We start from the raw sequence: 18,617 nt of genomic DNA, 5'->3' as shown, positions 1-18,617 counted from the left end.
CTTATTTACAAATTCAAATTCTATTTTTTTCTGTTTCCTTGGTTTATTTTGGGCAGATCCTTTTATTTATAGACTCCCTTGACATAACAACCAATATCCAAGAAGCAGACCTGACCACTGTATCAAAAAATAAAGGGGAAAGGGGGGGGATGTGTTATTTCTAAATCATTAAACACCCAGCTAGGTCATTCTTAAGTCTAGAATATCACAGTACAGCATTGTACAGAGAATGAAATTTTATTGAGATACTTTACAGATACGATTTTAGCAAAAAAAGAATTTGTGTTGTGGTGCTACTACTGAGGAATTGCACCAATAACCCCAGATGTTATTTGGCAATTGAAACAAATATTTGGCTATCCAGGGATTTTGTAAATTCTACTTCCTGATTTTGGGATTGTAGATTCAGAAGAGAGTTTTACGTTATGACTAATGGAAATTAACATTTCATCTATGTACCATTTTTGTTTACTTTGTAATTTGATTTGAGCAGGCTGAGGTCCATGTAGGAAAGGTTCTGTAAGGTTTTCAGGGATTTAGGCCTAGAACTCTAGTGAGATTTCATGCAGGACTAGACTAAAACACATCCAACTTTATTAATGACAGAGGTTTTAAAAGAGGACTGTAACAAATTGATAGCAATGGAAAGTGTTCTGTGATGCCATAGCCTCCCTGGAGTGAATCATGTAAACAGTTTCCAGAACATAATAGAGAGACTTTGACAGTAGTTTGCTGTCTTCCTTCAGTGTCCTCTTTCTTGAGATGCCTCAGGCAAGGAGTTAGTAAGTCATGATAGATACCACTTTTATAGTTTACTTTTTTCCTTCTATAAATAGAACAAAGAAATAATATATGTTTATGTTTCTGCCGCTTCTGATTCCTTGTTCTTAAGTGGTTCTTGATATTACCTGTGTGTCTTTTACTTGCAGCTAGATTGTTAAGCATCTCTGGGACAAGAACTATTGTATTATCCTTCCTATTGAATACTTGGTCTAGTGCAAGGCACCTTCTAGGGTTGACTCTTTGTAAGAGGAAAGATAACCAGTGGAATTATCTAGAGGTTGCTCTGGGAGTAAAGAGAGACTTGTAACTTCAGTTATGCCTGATTCATTTATTCATTCTTCATATTTATATTTTTCTACATTGAAGAAGAGGTTTTAGTTCTGAAGCCCTTGAGCAGTTATCTCTAAATGTATTTGATCCTACTGCCTTCGAGGAGCCTCCTGTCTAGATGCATAAACATCCACAAATAACAAGGCAAACTGTATTCATTTTATGGGCAAGGTGCTTCTGGGAATGGGAGGACAAAGTTATGAGAGGCTCTGAGAAGATGTCATGGGAGGAGAAATGTATTTAAGCTATGTTTTGAAGGTTGGGTAGCATTTAGTTTTTCTGTATTTTCAAATGCTGAAGGTATTGTCCCACCCTACCCACACCCTCCAACCTCATAGAAAAAATGCTGTCAGGGATGCCTGGGTGGCTTAGTGTTTGAGCATCTGCCTTCGGCTCAGGGCATGATCCCAAGATCTGGGATCAAGTCCCACATGGGGCTCCCTACGAGGAGCCTTCTTCTCTCTGTGTGTCTCTGTGTCTCTGCCTGTCTCTCTCTGTGTCTCTCATGAATTAATAAGTAAATCTTTAAAAAAAATGATGTCAGCATAAGTTATTGGCTTCAGTTATATTTGGCTTTGCAGAGCATATTAGCATCTTTTATGCTTGGAATACCCACCACAGCATTCAAAAACATGTATGTTTAACATAGCCCCACAATTGTGGGGTCCAGACTTATTTAAGATGTCTGTAATATCACAAAAAGAGCAGTGGAATTGGAATCAAAAGACCTGGGTACATCCCAACTTGGTCTCTTAGAAGTAAGAGATAGAGGCTGGAAAATGTTTGACACATTCCTAGGTGCCCAAGAACTTAAGAATTCTGTGGCCCCCCAGAAGGGATGGCAGTTGAAGTAGGTATTAAAGAAGAGTAATACTATTAGATGGCTACCTAAATGATATGGATGGTTATAGCAGGCACCTTCACCCAAAAGTCGTATTTTACTTAGACTAGTTGACAGTCTTTATGCAAATATTTGCATATTAAAGAACAATCATTAATATCCTTACACCTCAGTTAAATTAAGAGATAGGCTCAGTGATGGTAGGACAAAATGTAGCATTAACAAAATTCCTAATAAAGACACAGTGATCCTATAGGAAAGATGGACATATACTCTGTTCTTTAGGAAAATACCCCATTGGTTTTGTCTTTCATATTAAGAGTTTCTGCTTAATTGCCTTTCAAATGATACTACAATTCTGAAAAGAAGATAGTGGTAAAAGTTTTTGTAAATATAAAATTGTTCGCTTTTAAAAACTTTTATTTTTTTTATTTCTCCATTTCTTCTACAAAAGTAATGACATTTACTTCCAGAAGAAAGACATTTTTGAAAATGGAGTTAAATTATTGCTTGAGAATAAAGTTTGTCTCTGTCATACTATATTCCATCTATTTAGGAAGAGACCATATAATCCTTGCAGCAGCTTCCTCTCTTTGTCTATGCTTTTCATGATCTGGGCAATAGAAAGGTTAGCTGGTGATTTTCTCTTTCCTCTCGACAGATTCCCAATTGTACAGTTAGTTGCCCATCCTCTGTTTTTTCCCCAGTGATGCAAGGTACTATTGTTCTGCTGAGTTCCCTTTTAAGAAATATTGGAGGCTCTATAAAACTATTAGTTAATAGGGAGGTTTGTGATACAATTTTGGAATGCTTTATTTACCTTCTTAAATGCAGTAGTTTTAGAGTTTCCTACTTTTGTTTTAATCAATCTTCATGTGATTTACTTTCTCCATAATATAGGAGTAGTGTAATTTTTTAAATATGATTTTCTCCAAACACAATAATTGATATTCGAAGAAAATTATGTTTATCCATGGCATTATGTACTTCCATTACTGCAGTTCTTGATTCCCACATATTCAAGAGGCATGGGAGTTTCTGATTTGGTTGTTGCAAAGAAGCCTTAATAATTTAGTATCCTTTTTTAGGCAGGATTTGATAAAATCTGAGCCCTTTTCCTACTTAAAATTCACTTTTTAGTAACTTTGGACCATTTATTTAATTTTTAGTCCTGTTGCTTCTGGTAATCTTGTATAAAACCTTATTACAGTACTAAACAGTACAAAAGAGTTTGAATGTTGAAAATCAAAGATTTCAGAATCAGTCCTCCAGTTCATTGATTCTTAACCTTGTTAATAACTGTTATGAATAAGTCAGCTTTTATTGACAGTTAATGAAGTGAACCTAAAGCAATAGTTATAAAATTGTGGAAATCTTATGATTTTTATACTTTAAGAAATTACTATGAAATTCTTTGAAAGGAAGGAAATTAAACAGCAAAAAAGAAAATAAGTGTTCCCCCACCCACCCACCCAAGGAATTGGGAAAGTTGTAGAAGGGTTAGAGGAGTTGAAAAGAGAAATCTGATGCCCCTTGCTGAATTGTCTAAGCAGTGTGATGAAGTGAAATTTGGAACAAGGCAAGGGTTTGGAAGTCAAGTGGACCCAATTTCAAATCCTGACTTGGATATTACGAGCTCTTGTGTTCTTGGACAAGCTGTTTCATCTCTTTAAACTTCAGTTTCTTCATCTGTGAAATGGAAATAAGACATACATCATAGAGCTGATAAAGCATTCTGTTTATACAGAGTGTATAGCATAACACTTGGCACAGTAGCCTCTGTAAATATTAGTTCCTGTATCCTCACATCAGCAGCCCCCTTAGCAAGTCATTTTTGCTTCTCTGGATTTTTGGCCAGCAGTAAAACCATTAACTCAAGCAGCTTGAACCTAAAGTGTTACTCACTAATACCTGGTATTAGTGAAAGAGAAAACCAATGCCAAATTTTATAAAGCATTGCTAAGATTAATAGGCTTGTCAGAATGACTTGTGTTTATATAGAGACATTTTATCTAAGTTATTCCTATGATCATTATACATATCTTCCTCCCCCCTTTTTTTTCTCTTATTTAACATGACGTAAATATGGAGTGGGAAATAAAGCAGATAGTTTTCATGTATATGAAAAGTGGTTGTCAGGGTTTCCACAGTTGAAATCACTGCTTTCAGGGAAATTATGGTTGCACCGTACTGCAGGAGGAGGAGAATGATAATGATAATGGTAACAGTACTGTGTGCCAGTTCACTCATGTCAGTCCTGTGAGGTATGGCTCCTGTTAGCCTCATTTTGCAGATAATGAAACCGAAGCACAGAGAGATTAATAACATTCCTATTTGCATAGTTAGAAAGTAGCCAACCCAGAATTTGAATTCAGACAGCCTGGCTCCAGAGGCCACACTCTTTACCACTATCTTATACTGGAAGGATTTAGAGATGACAGTCCTTTAAATGGGAGCAGATGTCCTAAAGCTGTGGCAAGTTTTAGATTTCACTTTTAGATTTGTTCTGCAGGTATTCTGAGAGAAGCCTCACAAAGTGTATCGGAATTACTATCGAGACCAGACCAGATTATTGTATGAAGCGGCATTTAAGTGACATGTTGACCTATGGCTGCACAAGGCTGGAGATAGGGGTACAGAGTGTCTACGAAGATGTGGCCAGAGACACCAATAGGTAAGATGGGGGCAAATGATTTCACACAAGCCTCCTCCTACTCCCGTGGATTATATCTATGTTCATACTCATCCTCTCCTCCTTCCTATCAATCTTAAAGAAAGAGACATAGGTATTCTTTTCAGAGTCATCCTTCTATCTCTGCTCTTGATTTCTTTTTCCCTTCCTTACTTCCAGTCTTTTCTCTACTGGTTCTTTTCACAGTAGCCTGTAAACATGCTCTTGTCTCTTCCTGTTTTTGTCATAAACAGCCTTTCCCATGTGGAAAACAGAAGGCAGGGCTCAAACTCGGTCATCTAAAGCAGGAAAGAAGGCAAGAAGAGTTTGAACAAGAAGGAAATTAGGATATTTAAAAGATTGGTCTTTGTGAAGCAGATGCCATTTAGCAGAGTAAGAGAGTGATTGGTGAGCAATGGGTATAAACTTTGAGAAATTTGGGAGCGTAAGAAAGGATAGAAATAAGGGTTGATAGAGCCATATGAAGTTCCCTTGTAGAACTCTAGAAATAGATCACTGAGTTGAGGAGAAAAGACACACATGAAAGAGTAGCTGTATGAGGAACTTTATGATTAATTGGTAAGTTAGAAAAAAAAAAGAGATTTCAAGTGTTTATGAGGCAGCAGAGTTCATTGCTTGTGGATATAAAAGCAGGCTTCAGGGAGTTGGTATGCATTCAATTGGACTTTAAAAGCTATTTTACCAGGAGGGGCAGACATTTTGGGGGGCTGTAGTAAGAGAAGGAAGTAAAAGAGAATGAGGGAAACATTCATTGGTCAGCATCTTAGAAACCACCAGAAGAATGCCAAGCTAAGGAGGGAGGAGTCTTTCCTTTAGGTACTAGCAGTCTGTTGGATACATTTGAGCACAGAGGATTGCACAGATACCAGGCTTAAGAAAGATTAACCTTAGAATGCACTCTTGTAGGGGGAGTCCTGAACTGGAAACATTGGTTGGCCTGCTGTAGTGATCAAGGGTTGTACCCATGGAGATGGGAAGAGTCTCTTGAAGATAGGAAAGCTTTCTGAAATGAAAAGAATGACATCAGACCTGAGACTTACAGGAGGAATATGCTTCACATGGGGAAGAGAAAGATTATTTCAGGCAGAAAGAAGCATATAAGCAAACTCCTGAGGATGGGAGTACATGGCATATTGAGGGGATTCAGAGTAGGTTACCTTGGTTAGAGTGTAGAGCATGAGGTAGGAGAGTGGTGAGAGGTAAGGCTATAAAGATATAAGTCATGATGGCCAAATGATGCACAGGGAGTTTGGGCTTTAATCTGAGGACAGGCTGTGAGCTAAGTTGTGATAGGAGCATATCTGCATTTTAGATATCTTTGGAAGGATAATTTGCACTAATTTAAATAAGAAAGGATATCTTGAAAAGAAGTGAATAACAGTGTTTGGTGACTGAATGGAAGTAGGGGAAGCTTAGAGGGAAAGTGAGTTTTGGTTTTGGATGTACTGAGTTCTAGATACTTGTGAAACAACCATTGAAGGTTTGCTTTAGAGCAGAGCTGTCCAAAAGAACATTCTGTGATGATTGAAGGGTTCTATACCTGCACTGTCCAATATGATAGCACAGCTGAGGGAATGGATTTTTCATTTTAATTAATTTAAATATAAACTGAGTAACTACATGTGCTCTCATATAAATTGGGAAGTGATTAGCAAAAAGAAATTGGAAATGGGTTAATGGAAATAGATGGGAACATCCAGAGTGGGATGGAATCCATGTTTCTAGGATTTATGTGTGTGCGTGTGTGTGTGTGTGTGTGTGTGTGTGTGTGTGCGCGGGCGCGTGTGTTGAATAAGAATGTCCTAGAGGTGAAAGGATTAACATAGGGCTTCAGTTTTTAGTAGCTCCAAACTGTTATTAGGGCTTGCTTCATATTTGAATGTGGTACTAGAATGTTAAGATGATTTACCCAGCTGGCCCCAAATGATTATGCCTTGTCACTAAAATCCACTCTTCTCACTTTTTTAACGACCTTAGAGACGATCAGAGTGCAATCTGTTTTGTATGTAGGTGTCATTCTTCATCTCTCTCTCTCTCTCTCTCTCTCTCCAGATAATTTCAAAAGATTTTTAAAGGAAAGAGCATAACAAGAGGCTGCTTCTACTTGGTTTTGAGCTCATTATTTTTGTTTTTTAACTTAAATATTTACATTAGTAGGCTTACTTCGGCTGATGATGCTAAACCAAATAATTTTAGTGTACATTAACTCTGGTTAACCCAATCATTTACAGTCAGAACCTTGAGTAGGTACATGGGGAATTTCTGAGAAGTATCTCAGCAGTGAAATGATTTATTTCCAGGCCTTCTCAGAGCTAGAGATATAAAAATGATTTTCTGAGATTTTTATTCCCCAACCATATTATTCTTCATTATAAAACTACTATTACACGTCTCAGAGATTGTTTTCCCTCTGTTCCTTGTGTTAGCTTTCTTGCTCATTTATTTATATAACAGGTAGTGAATTTTCTTTCCTCAGGGGCCACACTGTGAAGGCAGTATGTGAGTCATTCCATTTGGCCAAGGATTCTGGTTTCAAAGTCGTGGCTCATATGATGCCTGATCTGCCAAATGTGGGACTAGAGAGAGACATTGAACAGTTTACAGTAAGTGTTGCCTTAAAACCGAGGACTTTCGAGTGCTTCTGCATGCTACCCTACCCTCTCTGCTCTTTTTGATTATTTAATGCTAATTTTTCCCCCATGATTAAAGCAATATGTCCTCATTATAGAATACTAGAAACACTATAGTGAAAGAAAAGTCATTCACAGCCCCAGCACCAAATAAAACTCTAACATTTTAATATACTTCCTTCTAGGATTTTTTTTATGCTTAGGCTTTTTGGAGGGATGAGGTGGTTTATACATATATACACACAGACACACTTAGACTTACGTATATGGTAAGTAATTATTTTAATGGCCTTTTCACTTAACATTATATAAACATTTATCTGTGAAATATATATAGGATGGTCTCTGTTAACATGTTAACATATTTAAATGTGTACTTAATTTCCACTGAATAAATATGCCATACTTTGCTTAACTCCTTCCAAGTTTTTTTCAAATTGAAGGTATTGCCAGTTTTTTATATTGTAAATAGCACTGCAGGTAAACAATTTTATGCCTATAACTTTTTGTAATATTTAGGATTATTTCTTTAGGATAAATTCCCTGAAGTAGAATTATCAGATAAAGCTATATCTCACCATATTACTTAGTTGTTTTTCAGAGGATTGTAACAATTTAGTCATTTTATCTTTTTCCCCAAATAATTCTTTCCTGTTTATGTATTTTTTTTTTATTTTTTTATTTATTTATGATAGTCACAGAGAGAGAGAGAGAGAGAGGCAGAGACACAGGCAGAGGGAGAAGCAGGCTCCATGCACTGGGAGCCCGATGTGGGATTCGATCCTGGGTCTCCAGGATCGCGCCCTGGGCCAAAGGCAGGCGCCAAACCGCTGCGCCACCCAGGGATCCCTGTATTTATACACACACACACACACACACACACACACACACAGAGATATAATGTTTGTTTTTGCTAATTTAGTGTATAAAAGTGCCATTTCAACTTGTATTTTGTAATTCTAGTAATATATTTTTCAGGTTTGCATGTAATAATTCTTTCATCTTCTTGGAGTTGTGTGTTTTTGTTCTCTGACCAATCATTCAATTGGATATGAATATTTTTAATGTTAATTTAGACGAACTTTCTTAGGTAAGGACATTGTGGATTCATTTTTTTTTAATAGTTGTTACAAATATGTTTGCACAATTCACCTTGGGCCTTTCATTTTTATATCTGTTGTCAAATCCATCCCATTTATTTATGATTTTAAATGTTTCTGAATTTAGAGCTGCCTTTCTCTTCAAGGACTTCATTAAACAGTGAAAGAAAATATTTGAGTTTTCTGTTCTTTGAATTCTAATATCTAACTCTGGGTTGGTTGGTTTTGGTCTTTGTTTTTTGGTTTTTGTTTGTTTTTGTTTTTGTTACTCTATCACATGTTTGCTTGATCTGTGTTCCTGTTGTCTTAGGAAATGAGATTGATCAGAACTCTTTCATCTTCAGATTCTCAACTAAAAAAAGTACCTTTGGGATATTTGTTTAGAGAAGAGGATGAAATTTATCAAGTTATTTTCATTTATTAAGTTTATTTTCAAGTTTATTTTCAAATAAATTTATCAATTTATCAAGTTATTTTCTTCATAAAAATACTTTATTTTACTCTATTTAGAATTCACATTGTCTTATTTGTAAACATATTTAATAATTCTTTCTTTCCTTTTAAAAAGCTTATTTTTACAATTTTTAAGCCAATGAATTACAACTGAAGGCCAATTTATAAGATAGTACTAATTCATAAATGTCCCTGTTACTAATTCTCCTGTGTTCTCTGTGTAAAGATTTTTGAGTCTAATAGCCTCTCCTCAGTAGTTAATAGCCAGTACTTAGACTCCTGAAAGGCCCCTGAAACACTTTTCTTTAGCCCAGCTCCTAGGTGGACCCAAGATACAGCCAGAATTCATAACTTTAAATATCCTTAGAAAAATATATGGCATATTTCAAGTAATAGCAAATAGCTGAGTCTTTCCATTCATTTTCCTTAGTGTCTTCAAAATAAAGAATAGTTCAATGATGATAATGCAAAGACAACCCTTTGTGTAAACAGATCTATCTTCTTGTTTGAAATCTCAGAAAAACTCAAAGGGAATATGAACAGACCGTATGCCTTTTCTGACTGCGTCTCAGCAAATAAATGAGTGATAAAGCTAACATTTCTCTCTAGAGCAAAATTCTCTACAGAATTAAATAGTGTTAAAATAAAGAATTTCTACAAGTCAATAAGAAAAAAGCAGACAGCCCGGTAGAATGGACAAAAACACGTGAACAAGCACTTCACAAATAGGCTATTTAAACAGCCAGTAAACATATTTAAAAGTTCTCAAAGTCATTAATCTTCAAAGAAATGAAATTTAGAACTACAATATATTCCTACCATATACATACCAGAAAAGGTAAGAATAGCTAAAATGAAAAAAAAGACAAAATCAAGTGTTGCTAAGAGTATGGAACAACTAGAATTCTTCATTTACTGCATTGGTATGTCATGTTTGGCATTATATACTAAGGATGAATATATATGCATATCCCATGACCTAGCAATTGTACTCCATTTCAACAGAAACGCCTACCTGTATTTGTGTACATACATTTGTGACCAAAAGTCACAGTCACAATTTACTACTGTTAGTAATATCATCAGAGTGGCAACAAGTATCCATTAACAACAGAATGCATGAATAAATTGAGGAATCATACAGTGAAATACTAGAAATAATAATAAATTTATTACAACCTTATGCATCCTCATGACTGATTCTTTTTAATATAAAATTGAGTGAAGGAAACTAGATCCAAAAGACTACACATACAATTCTGTTAATATTATGTCAAAAAATTTGGGTGGAGTTGTAACTGGAAACAGGCGGAGGTGAACTTCTAACGTTTTGATATTCTTTTTCTGAATCTGAGTGTTGGGTGCTAGTTACATGATGTGTAAAAAAATCTATCAAGATGTACACTTAGGGTTTGTGTACTTTTCTGTATCTAAGATACATTCTAATAAAAGTTCACACAAAAACTTTTAAAACTAGTTTTTGTTTAGGAAGTCTTATTTGGACCTATTTGGAATTCACAACCTTTCCTGAATTAGTAAGCAATATATTTTATACTTTTTTAAAGATTTTTATTTGATAGCACATGAGTGGGGAGGGGTAGACTAGCAAAGGGAAAGGGAGCAGACTCCTCACTGAGCAGGGAGCCCAATGTGGGGCTCGATCCCAGGACCCTGAGATCATGACCTGAGCCAAAGACAGATGCTTAACCTACTGAGCCACTCAGGCACACCTCTTTTATACTTTAAAAACTTTCCCCCCACTTTATTTCATTGTCCCATCATTAGAAACCCACAGATATATTTTCCTGAATTAATGTGTTTTGTTCCATAGGAGGGGTTGCTAAATTGGGGGTCTGCTCATATAATTAGAGAAGTATACCAAATGTTATTTCTGTAGAGGATGGGATGGCCTTGCCTGGCACAGATCCATAAAGCTATTACCCAGCCTGCTGAGATGTCTCAGCCATATCTTGGGTTGTATGCCTATAGTGTGCTAATTGTGAGACCAAGGAATTTAACAAAAATCCCCTACCCCTGGACAAGCAGAGCAGGACTAACTCCATTTTGTGCTACACCCACCATCTCATGTATAACCCCCAATTACTTAAGGCACTCCTCCATCCTAGTCAAGCCGCTGAGCACACCCTTACCAGAAACCGGCTTATAAAAATGTAAACCCTGCCTTTTGCCCGCCAAACCTGTGCATCGATTCTGACCAGAGTGATAGGCTAGTTCAAACGGTCACTGTAGGGTAAATTGTAATTCAATTGGCCATCTGCGTGTGGACCGACATGACTGTGCAACTTTCTGTGTAAGTTACAATCCCATGGGCCACTGGCCCCTATAAAACTGCTACACCTCTTAGCCTCGGGGTCCAAGTCCCTGCTCCTCTGTGTCAGGTATACTTGGACCCAAGCTCGAGCTTGTTAATAAACCCTCATGTGCTTGCATGGGTGTCGGCTCCTTGGTGGTTTCTCGGATTTGCAGTCTTGGGCACAACACTAATTATAAATTGGCTTAGACCTCACACTTTCTTGTTTAGGTCAGCTCTGGGTCACTACTCTTAGTTTCTGTTTATTTGCATCTGTTCATGACAAATTCACACTCTTCCCTAGTGGTAGATGCAGAGCTTGTAGCTGTGTGTGATAAATAGCATTTGCTTATATTTTCCAGGAACTCAGAAATGAAATTTTCTTTGTCCTTATAAAGCTGAAAGTCCTTGTGGTGGAAATTTAGGAATTTATCCTAAAAGTATTGATTTCACCCTTTCTACCTATTCTCAGATAGGACTTATTACTCAAAATAACATATAGTTGTTTTGGTGGCTTATTCCTTTAAAAATTAAACTGTTCTTGAATATACAAGCTAAGATTGCTGAAAATGCTTCAAAAGTATCTGTTTCTCTTCAGAATCTTCTGTCAATTACCAGAAGTCTTTCAAAGTCCATTAACATGACACAAGTTCCTTTTTTTTTACACTGAGCCAATCTGATTAAGTTACTGTTTGGCAGGGATGGCTGGCGGTATTTGTTGTTACTTGTTTTTAATGTAAAGGTTTATTACTGAAGATAGTGGCATAGGATACAGATCATAGTAGTATTCTATCAGAAGAGACCACCTGTTATAGTCTCCTCAGTTGAGGAAGCAAGCCTGATGAGATTAAGTAACTGTTAAAGTCTGTGGTGAGTCTCAGGTAAAACCCAAGCTGTAAGATGAGCACCCTTTCCATGGCTTTCCTTTCTGTGGTAACTTTTTTAGGTGAAGGGAAGTCTGTTTGACCATGAGTGACTGCATGACCTGAATGATGTTGAAATATAAGTCAAGTTGGATATTAACAAAACTTTAAACCTCATTCTGTTTTTAGTTACTTTTTATTTGTAGTAAAGGGATACATGCATAATGTTAAAAGTCAAATTGTACCAGAAGACCTGCAGTGAAAGACAGTAATACCTTCCTTTCCTTTTCCTTGAGTGCACCCAGACCGTTTTACAAACTCTCCAGTGTTTCTGCTCCCTCCTTGCCTTCATTCCTCAAACCCACTGCAGTTTTAGTTCCCACATCCCATTGAAACTCTTCCCTCAAATATTGTAAGATGCTTTCTAATCTCCAGATGGAAAGGATATTTCTCTGCTGTCATGTTATTCAGTCTTAGCATTTGTAGTTGTTAGAGACTGTTTCCATTTTAGGATTCTCACCTCCCTGGCTTTTGTGACTCTACTGTCTCCTGGCTCTCCTCTTACCTCCAACTCTTTGGTTTGGTTTGGTTTGGTTTGGTTTGGTTCTATCTTCTTTATGTTCTCACAACTTAAATGTAGGTTCTGTCTTTTGCACTCTTCTATGTGCTTGCCTTTCTTCTGTAATTCTAACTCGACCACTTAACATTTCATTGAGTCTCATTTTCTCTCTAGCCTTAAGCCTCAGGCTCCTAAGACCAATTACTTAATACTCTGCAACTAGCACCAGATGTCTTCCATGTAGTTAGAACTTAATATATCCAGTGTGGACATATTTATCCTTTTCCCCAGCAGTCTTTTCCCCTTTTTATTTCCTTTCATATTTCCTTGGTGGCCTCTTCATCCACATATTCTCCCTAGCCGGGAATTTAGAGGAGTTTTTCAGGAGCAAGTTGAGAATATTTGGACTCTGGAGCCAGACCACCTAGTTTGGATACTAGCTCCCACTACTTAGTAACAGACCGTTTGTTTGACTGCTTTGTTCCCCAGTTTCCTCATCCAAAAAATGAGGTTAATTATAGTATCTACCAATTATGAAGATTAGCTGAGAAAATACATGTAACATACTTAGAAACATGCCTGGCATGTAGTGAGTGCTCAGTACTTTGCTGCTGTGACTATCCCCTCATACCTGGGATCTAACTCTACAGGAGGTTTTCAATTTACTCCCTCCTCTGGGTTCCCACTGCCACAACTTTAGTTCATACTTTCGTCAGCTTACCTACACAGATAAACAGCTTCTCAACAAAGTCACCCTACCACAAGTCCTGTTCCCTTCTGATGTTCCATTCACATTGCACCAAAATGATGTTTATTAATTTTTTATCTTTACGATATAAAAGTTGTTGAATAATAAATTCAAAACTATTAAATATTATTTGAAAATTCAGTAAATCCTAAAGAGATCATATCAGAACACAGTAGTCCTCTGCCTCCTTTAAACCATTGTAGCTGTGGGGTTTTTTCCTGATATTTACCTTTATATTTCTTTTTTTTTTTTTTTTTAATATTTTATTTATTTATTTAGGATAGTCACAGAGAGAGAGAGAGAGAGAGGCAGAGACACAGGCAGAGGGAGAAGCAGGCTCCATGCACCGGGAGCCTGACATGGGATTCGATCCCGGGTCTCCAGGATCGCGCCCTGGGCCAAAGGCAGGCGCCAAACCGCTGCGCCACCCAGGGATCCCCCTTTATATTTCTTAATACCATGTTTGGATTGCTTTTTCTTGATGATCAGTTTTAGATAGGATTCTCTTATCTTACTGTAACTATAGTTGAAAAGTTAATTGTTTTTCTTTTATACTTTGCTCCCATTCTCCCAATATTGTTACATCACTATTTTAGTTACATTAGTAGTCACTGTTTACATTATAGTTTTTACATAAATTATTACTGATCTAAAGCCAAGTAATAATACTAGCATTCTTTTCTTGAATAACCTTTTGGGTTTTTTCTGGAATCAACAGTTGTCTTTTTTTTACTTGCTTAGTTCTCTGTGCACCTGTAACTTTCAGAGGTACTCACTGAATGTTAAGGCCTCTCTGTTGTGGCATAATTAATCAGATACTATGTCAGTTTGTTTTTTAGCGTACGGCCATGACTCCTGATACCCTGTCTTCCAATGCCAAACTGTGCTAGGCAGTTCTTTGTACCCAGTTCACAACTGTCTTCCTTGGAGGGCTTCTCTTCACCAGTCTCCTGTATTGGATTCTTTGCCTTCTGGGTTCCAAATTGGCCCTTTTTATTTGTTTATTCCTTGACGTTACTAAAACACACTTTCCACCAGTTTCCAAAGGAAAGATTCATCATGGAAAGTAAGCCATTTGTGTGCTCCAAATCTTTTCCATCTTCACACTTAACAGAATTATGTAAAACCATTTTTTAAGGCATTGCACCTTGCCTTGTAGCTTTTAGCACTGCTCCTAAGGAGCACAATTTTGTTTTTATTCCTAATTCTATATTCCGTATCTTTAATCCTATGATGTATGTAACCTGGTATCTTGTTTTGTTAACTATGAAATATTTTAGGAAATTGTCTTTATCCCATATGTTGTGAAATTTCACAGTGCTGCATTTTGGTAAGAGTTGTTTAATTGTGCTAGATTTTTTAAGGATCTGTCCTCTAGGAAATTTCTTTGTACTACTGGATAGTTTTCGCCTTTCATTTTTCTATATTCTCTTTCTAAAACTCCTATTAAGCAAATGTTGGATCTCCTAGATTCATCAAATATTTTCATATTTTTTTTTACCTATTTTTCTTTTTTTTTTCTGCTTTCTTATATTCTCATGTTTATCTTTCAACATTTCTGTTAAATGTTTTTATTTTTGTTATAGCTTTGATTTTCAATAGTTCTTTCTTTCTGGTTGTTTGATTTTCTTTTTTTTTAATATTTTTTTATTTATTTTTTCTTTCTGGTTGTTTGATTTTCTTTTTTTTTTTTTAATATTTTTTTATTTATTTATGATAGTCACACAGAGAGAGAAAGAGAGAGGCAGAGACACAGGCAGAGGGAGAAGCAGGCTCCATGCACTGGAAGCCCGACGTGGGACTCGATCCCGGGTCTCCAGGATCGCGCCCTGGGCCAAAGGCAGGCGCTAAACCGCTGCGCCACCCAGGGATCCCCTGTTTGATTTTCTCTAACATCCTTTCTTGTCTAATGGATGTAATATATCTTCTCTCTGAAGGAATTATAGAATTTTTTTTCCCTTTATGCAATGCCTCTTTCCTCTAAGTTCCTTTTCCTTCTTTTTGTTTTGTTCTGCCCTTTATGTTCTAGGCTTCCTCCAAGTTTCTGGTGATCCTTAGCCAAATGGTCATATTTTAAAAGTAAGGGATCAGGGGTGCCTGGGTAGCTTGCTTAAGTCAGTTAAGCATCCAGTTCTTGATTTCATCTCAGGTCGTGATCTCAGGGTTGTGAGATTAAGCCCCGTGTCAGGCTCCATGCCAGGTATGAAGAGTGCTTAAGATTCTCTTGCTCCCTCTCCCTCTGCCCATCCACCCCTTTTCCCCCTCTTAAAAAAAAATAAATAAAAATAAAATTTTAAAAATAAAAGTAAGGAGCTAAAAGGACAGATTTCAAGCTCTAGGTGGCTAGCTGCTGATTATATCTCATTGGAGGGTATTCATATAATAAGCTCTCCTTTTCTTTTTTTAAGGTTTTGTTTTATTTACTTAAAGATTTTATTTTTTTTTAAAGATTTCTTTATTCATGAGAGACACAGAAAAGAAAGGCAGAGACATAGGCAGAGGGAGAAGCAGGCTCCCCACAGGGAACTCAAATGTGAGACTCAATCCCAGGACCCCAGCATGACACCATGAGTCAAATGGCTCAACCATTAAGCCACTCAGGCATCCCAAGATTTTATTTTTCAGTAATCTCTGCACCCAACATGGGGCTCAAACTCATAATTCCAAGATCAAGAGTCACATGCTTTACCAACTGAGCCATCCAGATGTGCCCAGCTCTCCTTTTCTTTAGGGAATTCTCAAATGTTAGTATCTTGAACTCTTATTTAGGGTCATTTGATTAATCCATAGATGAACTCTCCCAACTTCCTGCTTGGGGGTGGCTGGTATGAGTAGGTCACAGAAAATTGACTGCTGGTACCCAGGGAGCAAGGCAAGGAATCCACCAGTCAGTGTGCTGGCTTTCACTTAATCTCTCTGTTTTCAGCCTTTATTCTCACCTAGGCCTTCCTTTGTACTTGGAATCTCAGAATCCAGCAGTTTCTCCAGGGAACAAATGGGCAGGTGACTGCCAGTAAGAAGGGCAAAGTAATAAGGGATAAATCCCTCCATGTACAGACTTTGATCTCGTGATTTTTTTCCATCCTGCCCACTTAATGCATGAGCCTTTTTGAGACTCTAGTGTGACAGAGCTGGACTTTCATTGGTATCCCCTTTTGCAAGTACTTTGTTTATACTTTTATTTACTTGCAAAGCCATTTACCAGTCTTCATCTATTTTCTGTTTTCCAAAAATTTATTATCATAACTGGTCCTGTCCTCCCCCCACAACCCCCATCTCCTCTGATGTTATTTTTGTTCTTCTGAGTTTATACTTTTTTAAAAAGTTCGTCTCTGTTATGTAATAATGATTTTGGAGGAAAAGGAAGGAGACACATGCTTTAATTCTCCATGTTTAATCAGAAATCCAGAACCAGTTTCATCTATTGTCAATCTTATCAACCCATCTATCTTCTTTATCATATAAGCACTTGAACTACTTTTCTGAAATCTCATGTTCCAATATGGATTCAAACTAGGTACAGAATGACTTGCATACATGTTCTTTTGGGTGGTTATAGAATACTTAAAAAGGGCTAATGAACCTTCAACATAGAAACGTTATAGGGAAAATTACAGACAATTACAGAAGAATATCCCTAAGACCAAATGATGCACAAAGAATACAGCATTTAAGAATATGACAGAAATCAATGAGATCGAAAAGTCTATAGTTACATTTCTTTGAAAAACAGGTTAAGCAATGGAAAGCTCTCAAGAATATAGCACAAGATAAAAAGCATTGTTACAGTCATAAGATATAGTACAGTTGGCTCTATAGATACTATGCCAGGGTGAGTTGAGAGGAAACTGAGTCCACCTTCATTCCTCCACTACACACTGCTAAATTAAGAGCAAATGAACAGTGCAAAGTCAGGGAAAGATAATGCCTGGTGTCTCCTTGCTTTATCCCAAATAAAGCCAGCTGGGATGATATAGTACAGGAAATGACTATGTCAAAGTAGATAAATTAGATGTATTCCTCAGTGTCTAGATAACAAATAGTGTGTATCCCAGGTTAGGAATGGTGCCAGTTGGCCTGAAGACAAAATAGGCATATCCAGGGATTGACATACTCTTCCTGCTAAGGGCTTTATAGTAAACACTTTAGGTTTTGCAGGCAAGTGATGATCTCTGTCACAACTTTTCCAAAGTTTAAACAATAAGTGTATTCTATTATTAAAGGAGGATACAGTCTCAAGGTAATGGCAGGCATCGAATAAAGTATGGTGATATTAAGAAAGCAGTAATATAGAATTCAATATGAATTGTTAAGATTTTATTTATTCATGAGAGATACACAGAGAGAGAGAGAGGCAGAGACACAGGCAGAGGGGGAAGCAGTTTTCCTGCAAGGAGCACGGTGTGGGATTCGATCCCAGGATCATGCCTTGAGCCGAAGGCAGACACTCAACTGCTGAGCCACCCAGGTGTCCCAAAATGAATTTTTTTCTTTTTTAAGCGAGGCAACTTGTATTTGAGGTCAAGAATGCCTATCTGAAGAATTGGCATTCATGTTGAGACCTTGAAATTAGCTAGATAAAGTAAGATTGACGTACTTTCCAGACAGAGGAAATTGCCTTTGCAGAAGCAGAAAGGCAGGGTGGTAAGGGTGGCATGAGAGGAGATTACAGCAGTAGACAGGGGTTGGATTAACAAGGGCTTTGTAACCTAGCACACACACATTTTGCTCCAGTGAGCCTGTAAAAACAATGAGTTGCTGTTCTGTCTGCATCCCCCCCCTTGATGGAAAGGAAAGGCAGTCTACAGACTAGATAGATATATGAGAGAAGTTGCCCCAAGACTGAAACTTGACCATGGAAACTTCATCAATCTCTATATAACTAATGGAGTGGTAATTTTCTGTTTTCCATTCACAGGAGTTTTTTGAGAACCCTGCTTTTCGTCCTGATGGTTTGAAACTCTACCCTACCCTGGTGATTCGTGGAACTGGGCTTTATGAGCTGTGGAAATCAGGAAGATATAAGAGTTATTCTCCTAGTGACCTGATTGAATTGGTGGCTCGGATCCTTGCTCTTGTGCCTCCGTGGACACGAGTGTACCGAGTGCAGAGGTAGTGTGTTATCTCTTAGGCCAGAAAAAAATCAGTGATGAGTCTGTCTGTTTAATTTCTAATGAGAACAGTATAATTTAATATTGAGGAGTTTGAATTTTTTTTTAATTAAAAATGAGACCTGGAATGCTGTCTACACATAGACAGGGATGAAAATGAAAGGACAGCATGTCCAAGCCACTTTGCCAGTATCTT

The 18,617-nt window shown here is 37.2% G+C and overlaps 1 protein-coding gene across 2 annotated transcripts in view; it reads left to right on the top strand.

Moving 5' to 3' along the window:
* Positions 1-18,617, top strand: part of ELP3 (elongator acetyltransferase complex subunit 3) — a 91,967-nt gene that overhangs the window by 37,150 nt on the left and 36,200 nt on the right. The window contains exons 8-10 of one of the 2 annotated variants that reach the window (XM_038573732.1): positions 4,467-4,628; positions 7,123-7,249; positions 18,229-18,422. In XM_038573732.1, the coding sequence (XP_038429660.1) occupies positions 4,467-4,628; positions 7,123-7,249; positions 18,229-18,422 (483 nt within the window). Of the gene's footprint in view, positions 1-4,466; positions 4,629-7,122; positions 7,256-18,228; positions 18,423-18,617 lie in introns of both variants that reach the window. The other variant, XM_038573731.1, reaches the window with a different exon arrangement.

This window comes from Canis lupus, chromosome 25 (assembly GCF_011100685.1).
Source record: "Canis lupus familiaris isolate Mischka breed German Shepherd chromosome 25, alternate assembly UU_Cfam_GSD_1.0, whole genome shotgun sequence".
NCBI lineage: Eukaryota > Metazoa > Chordata > Mammalia > Carnivora > Canidae > Canis > Canis lupus.
Note: the sequence above shows the minus strand (reverse complement) of the source record. Positions and strands in the feature narration are given on the sequence as shown.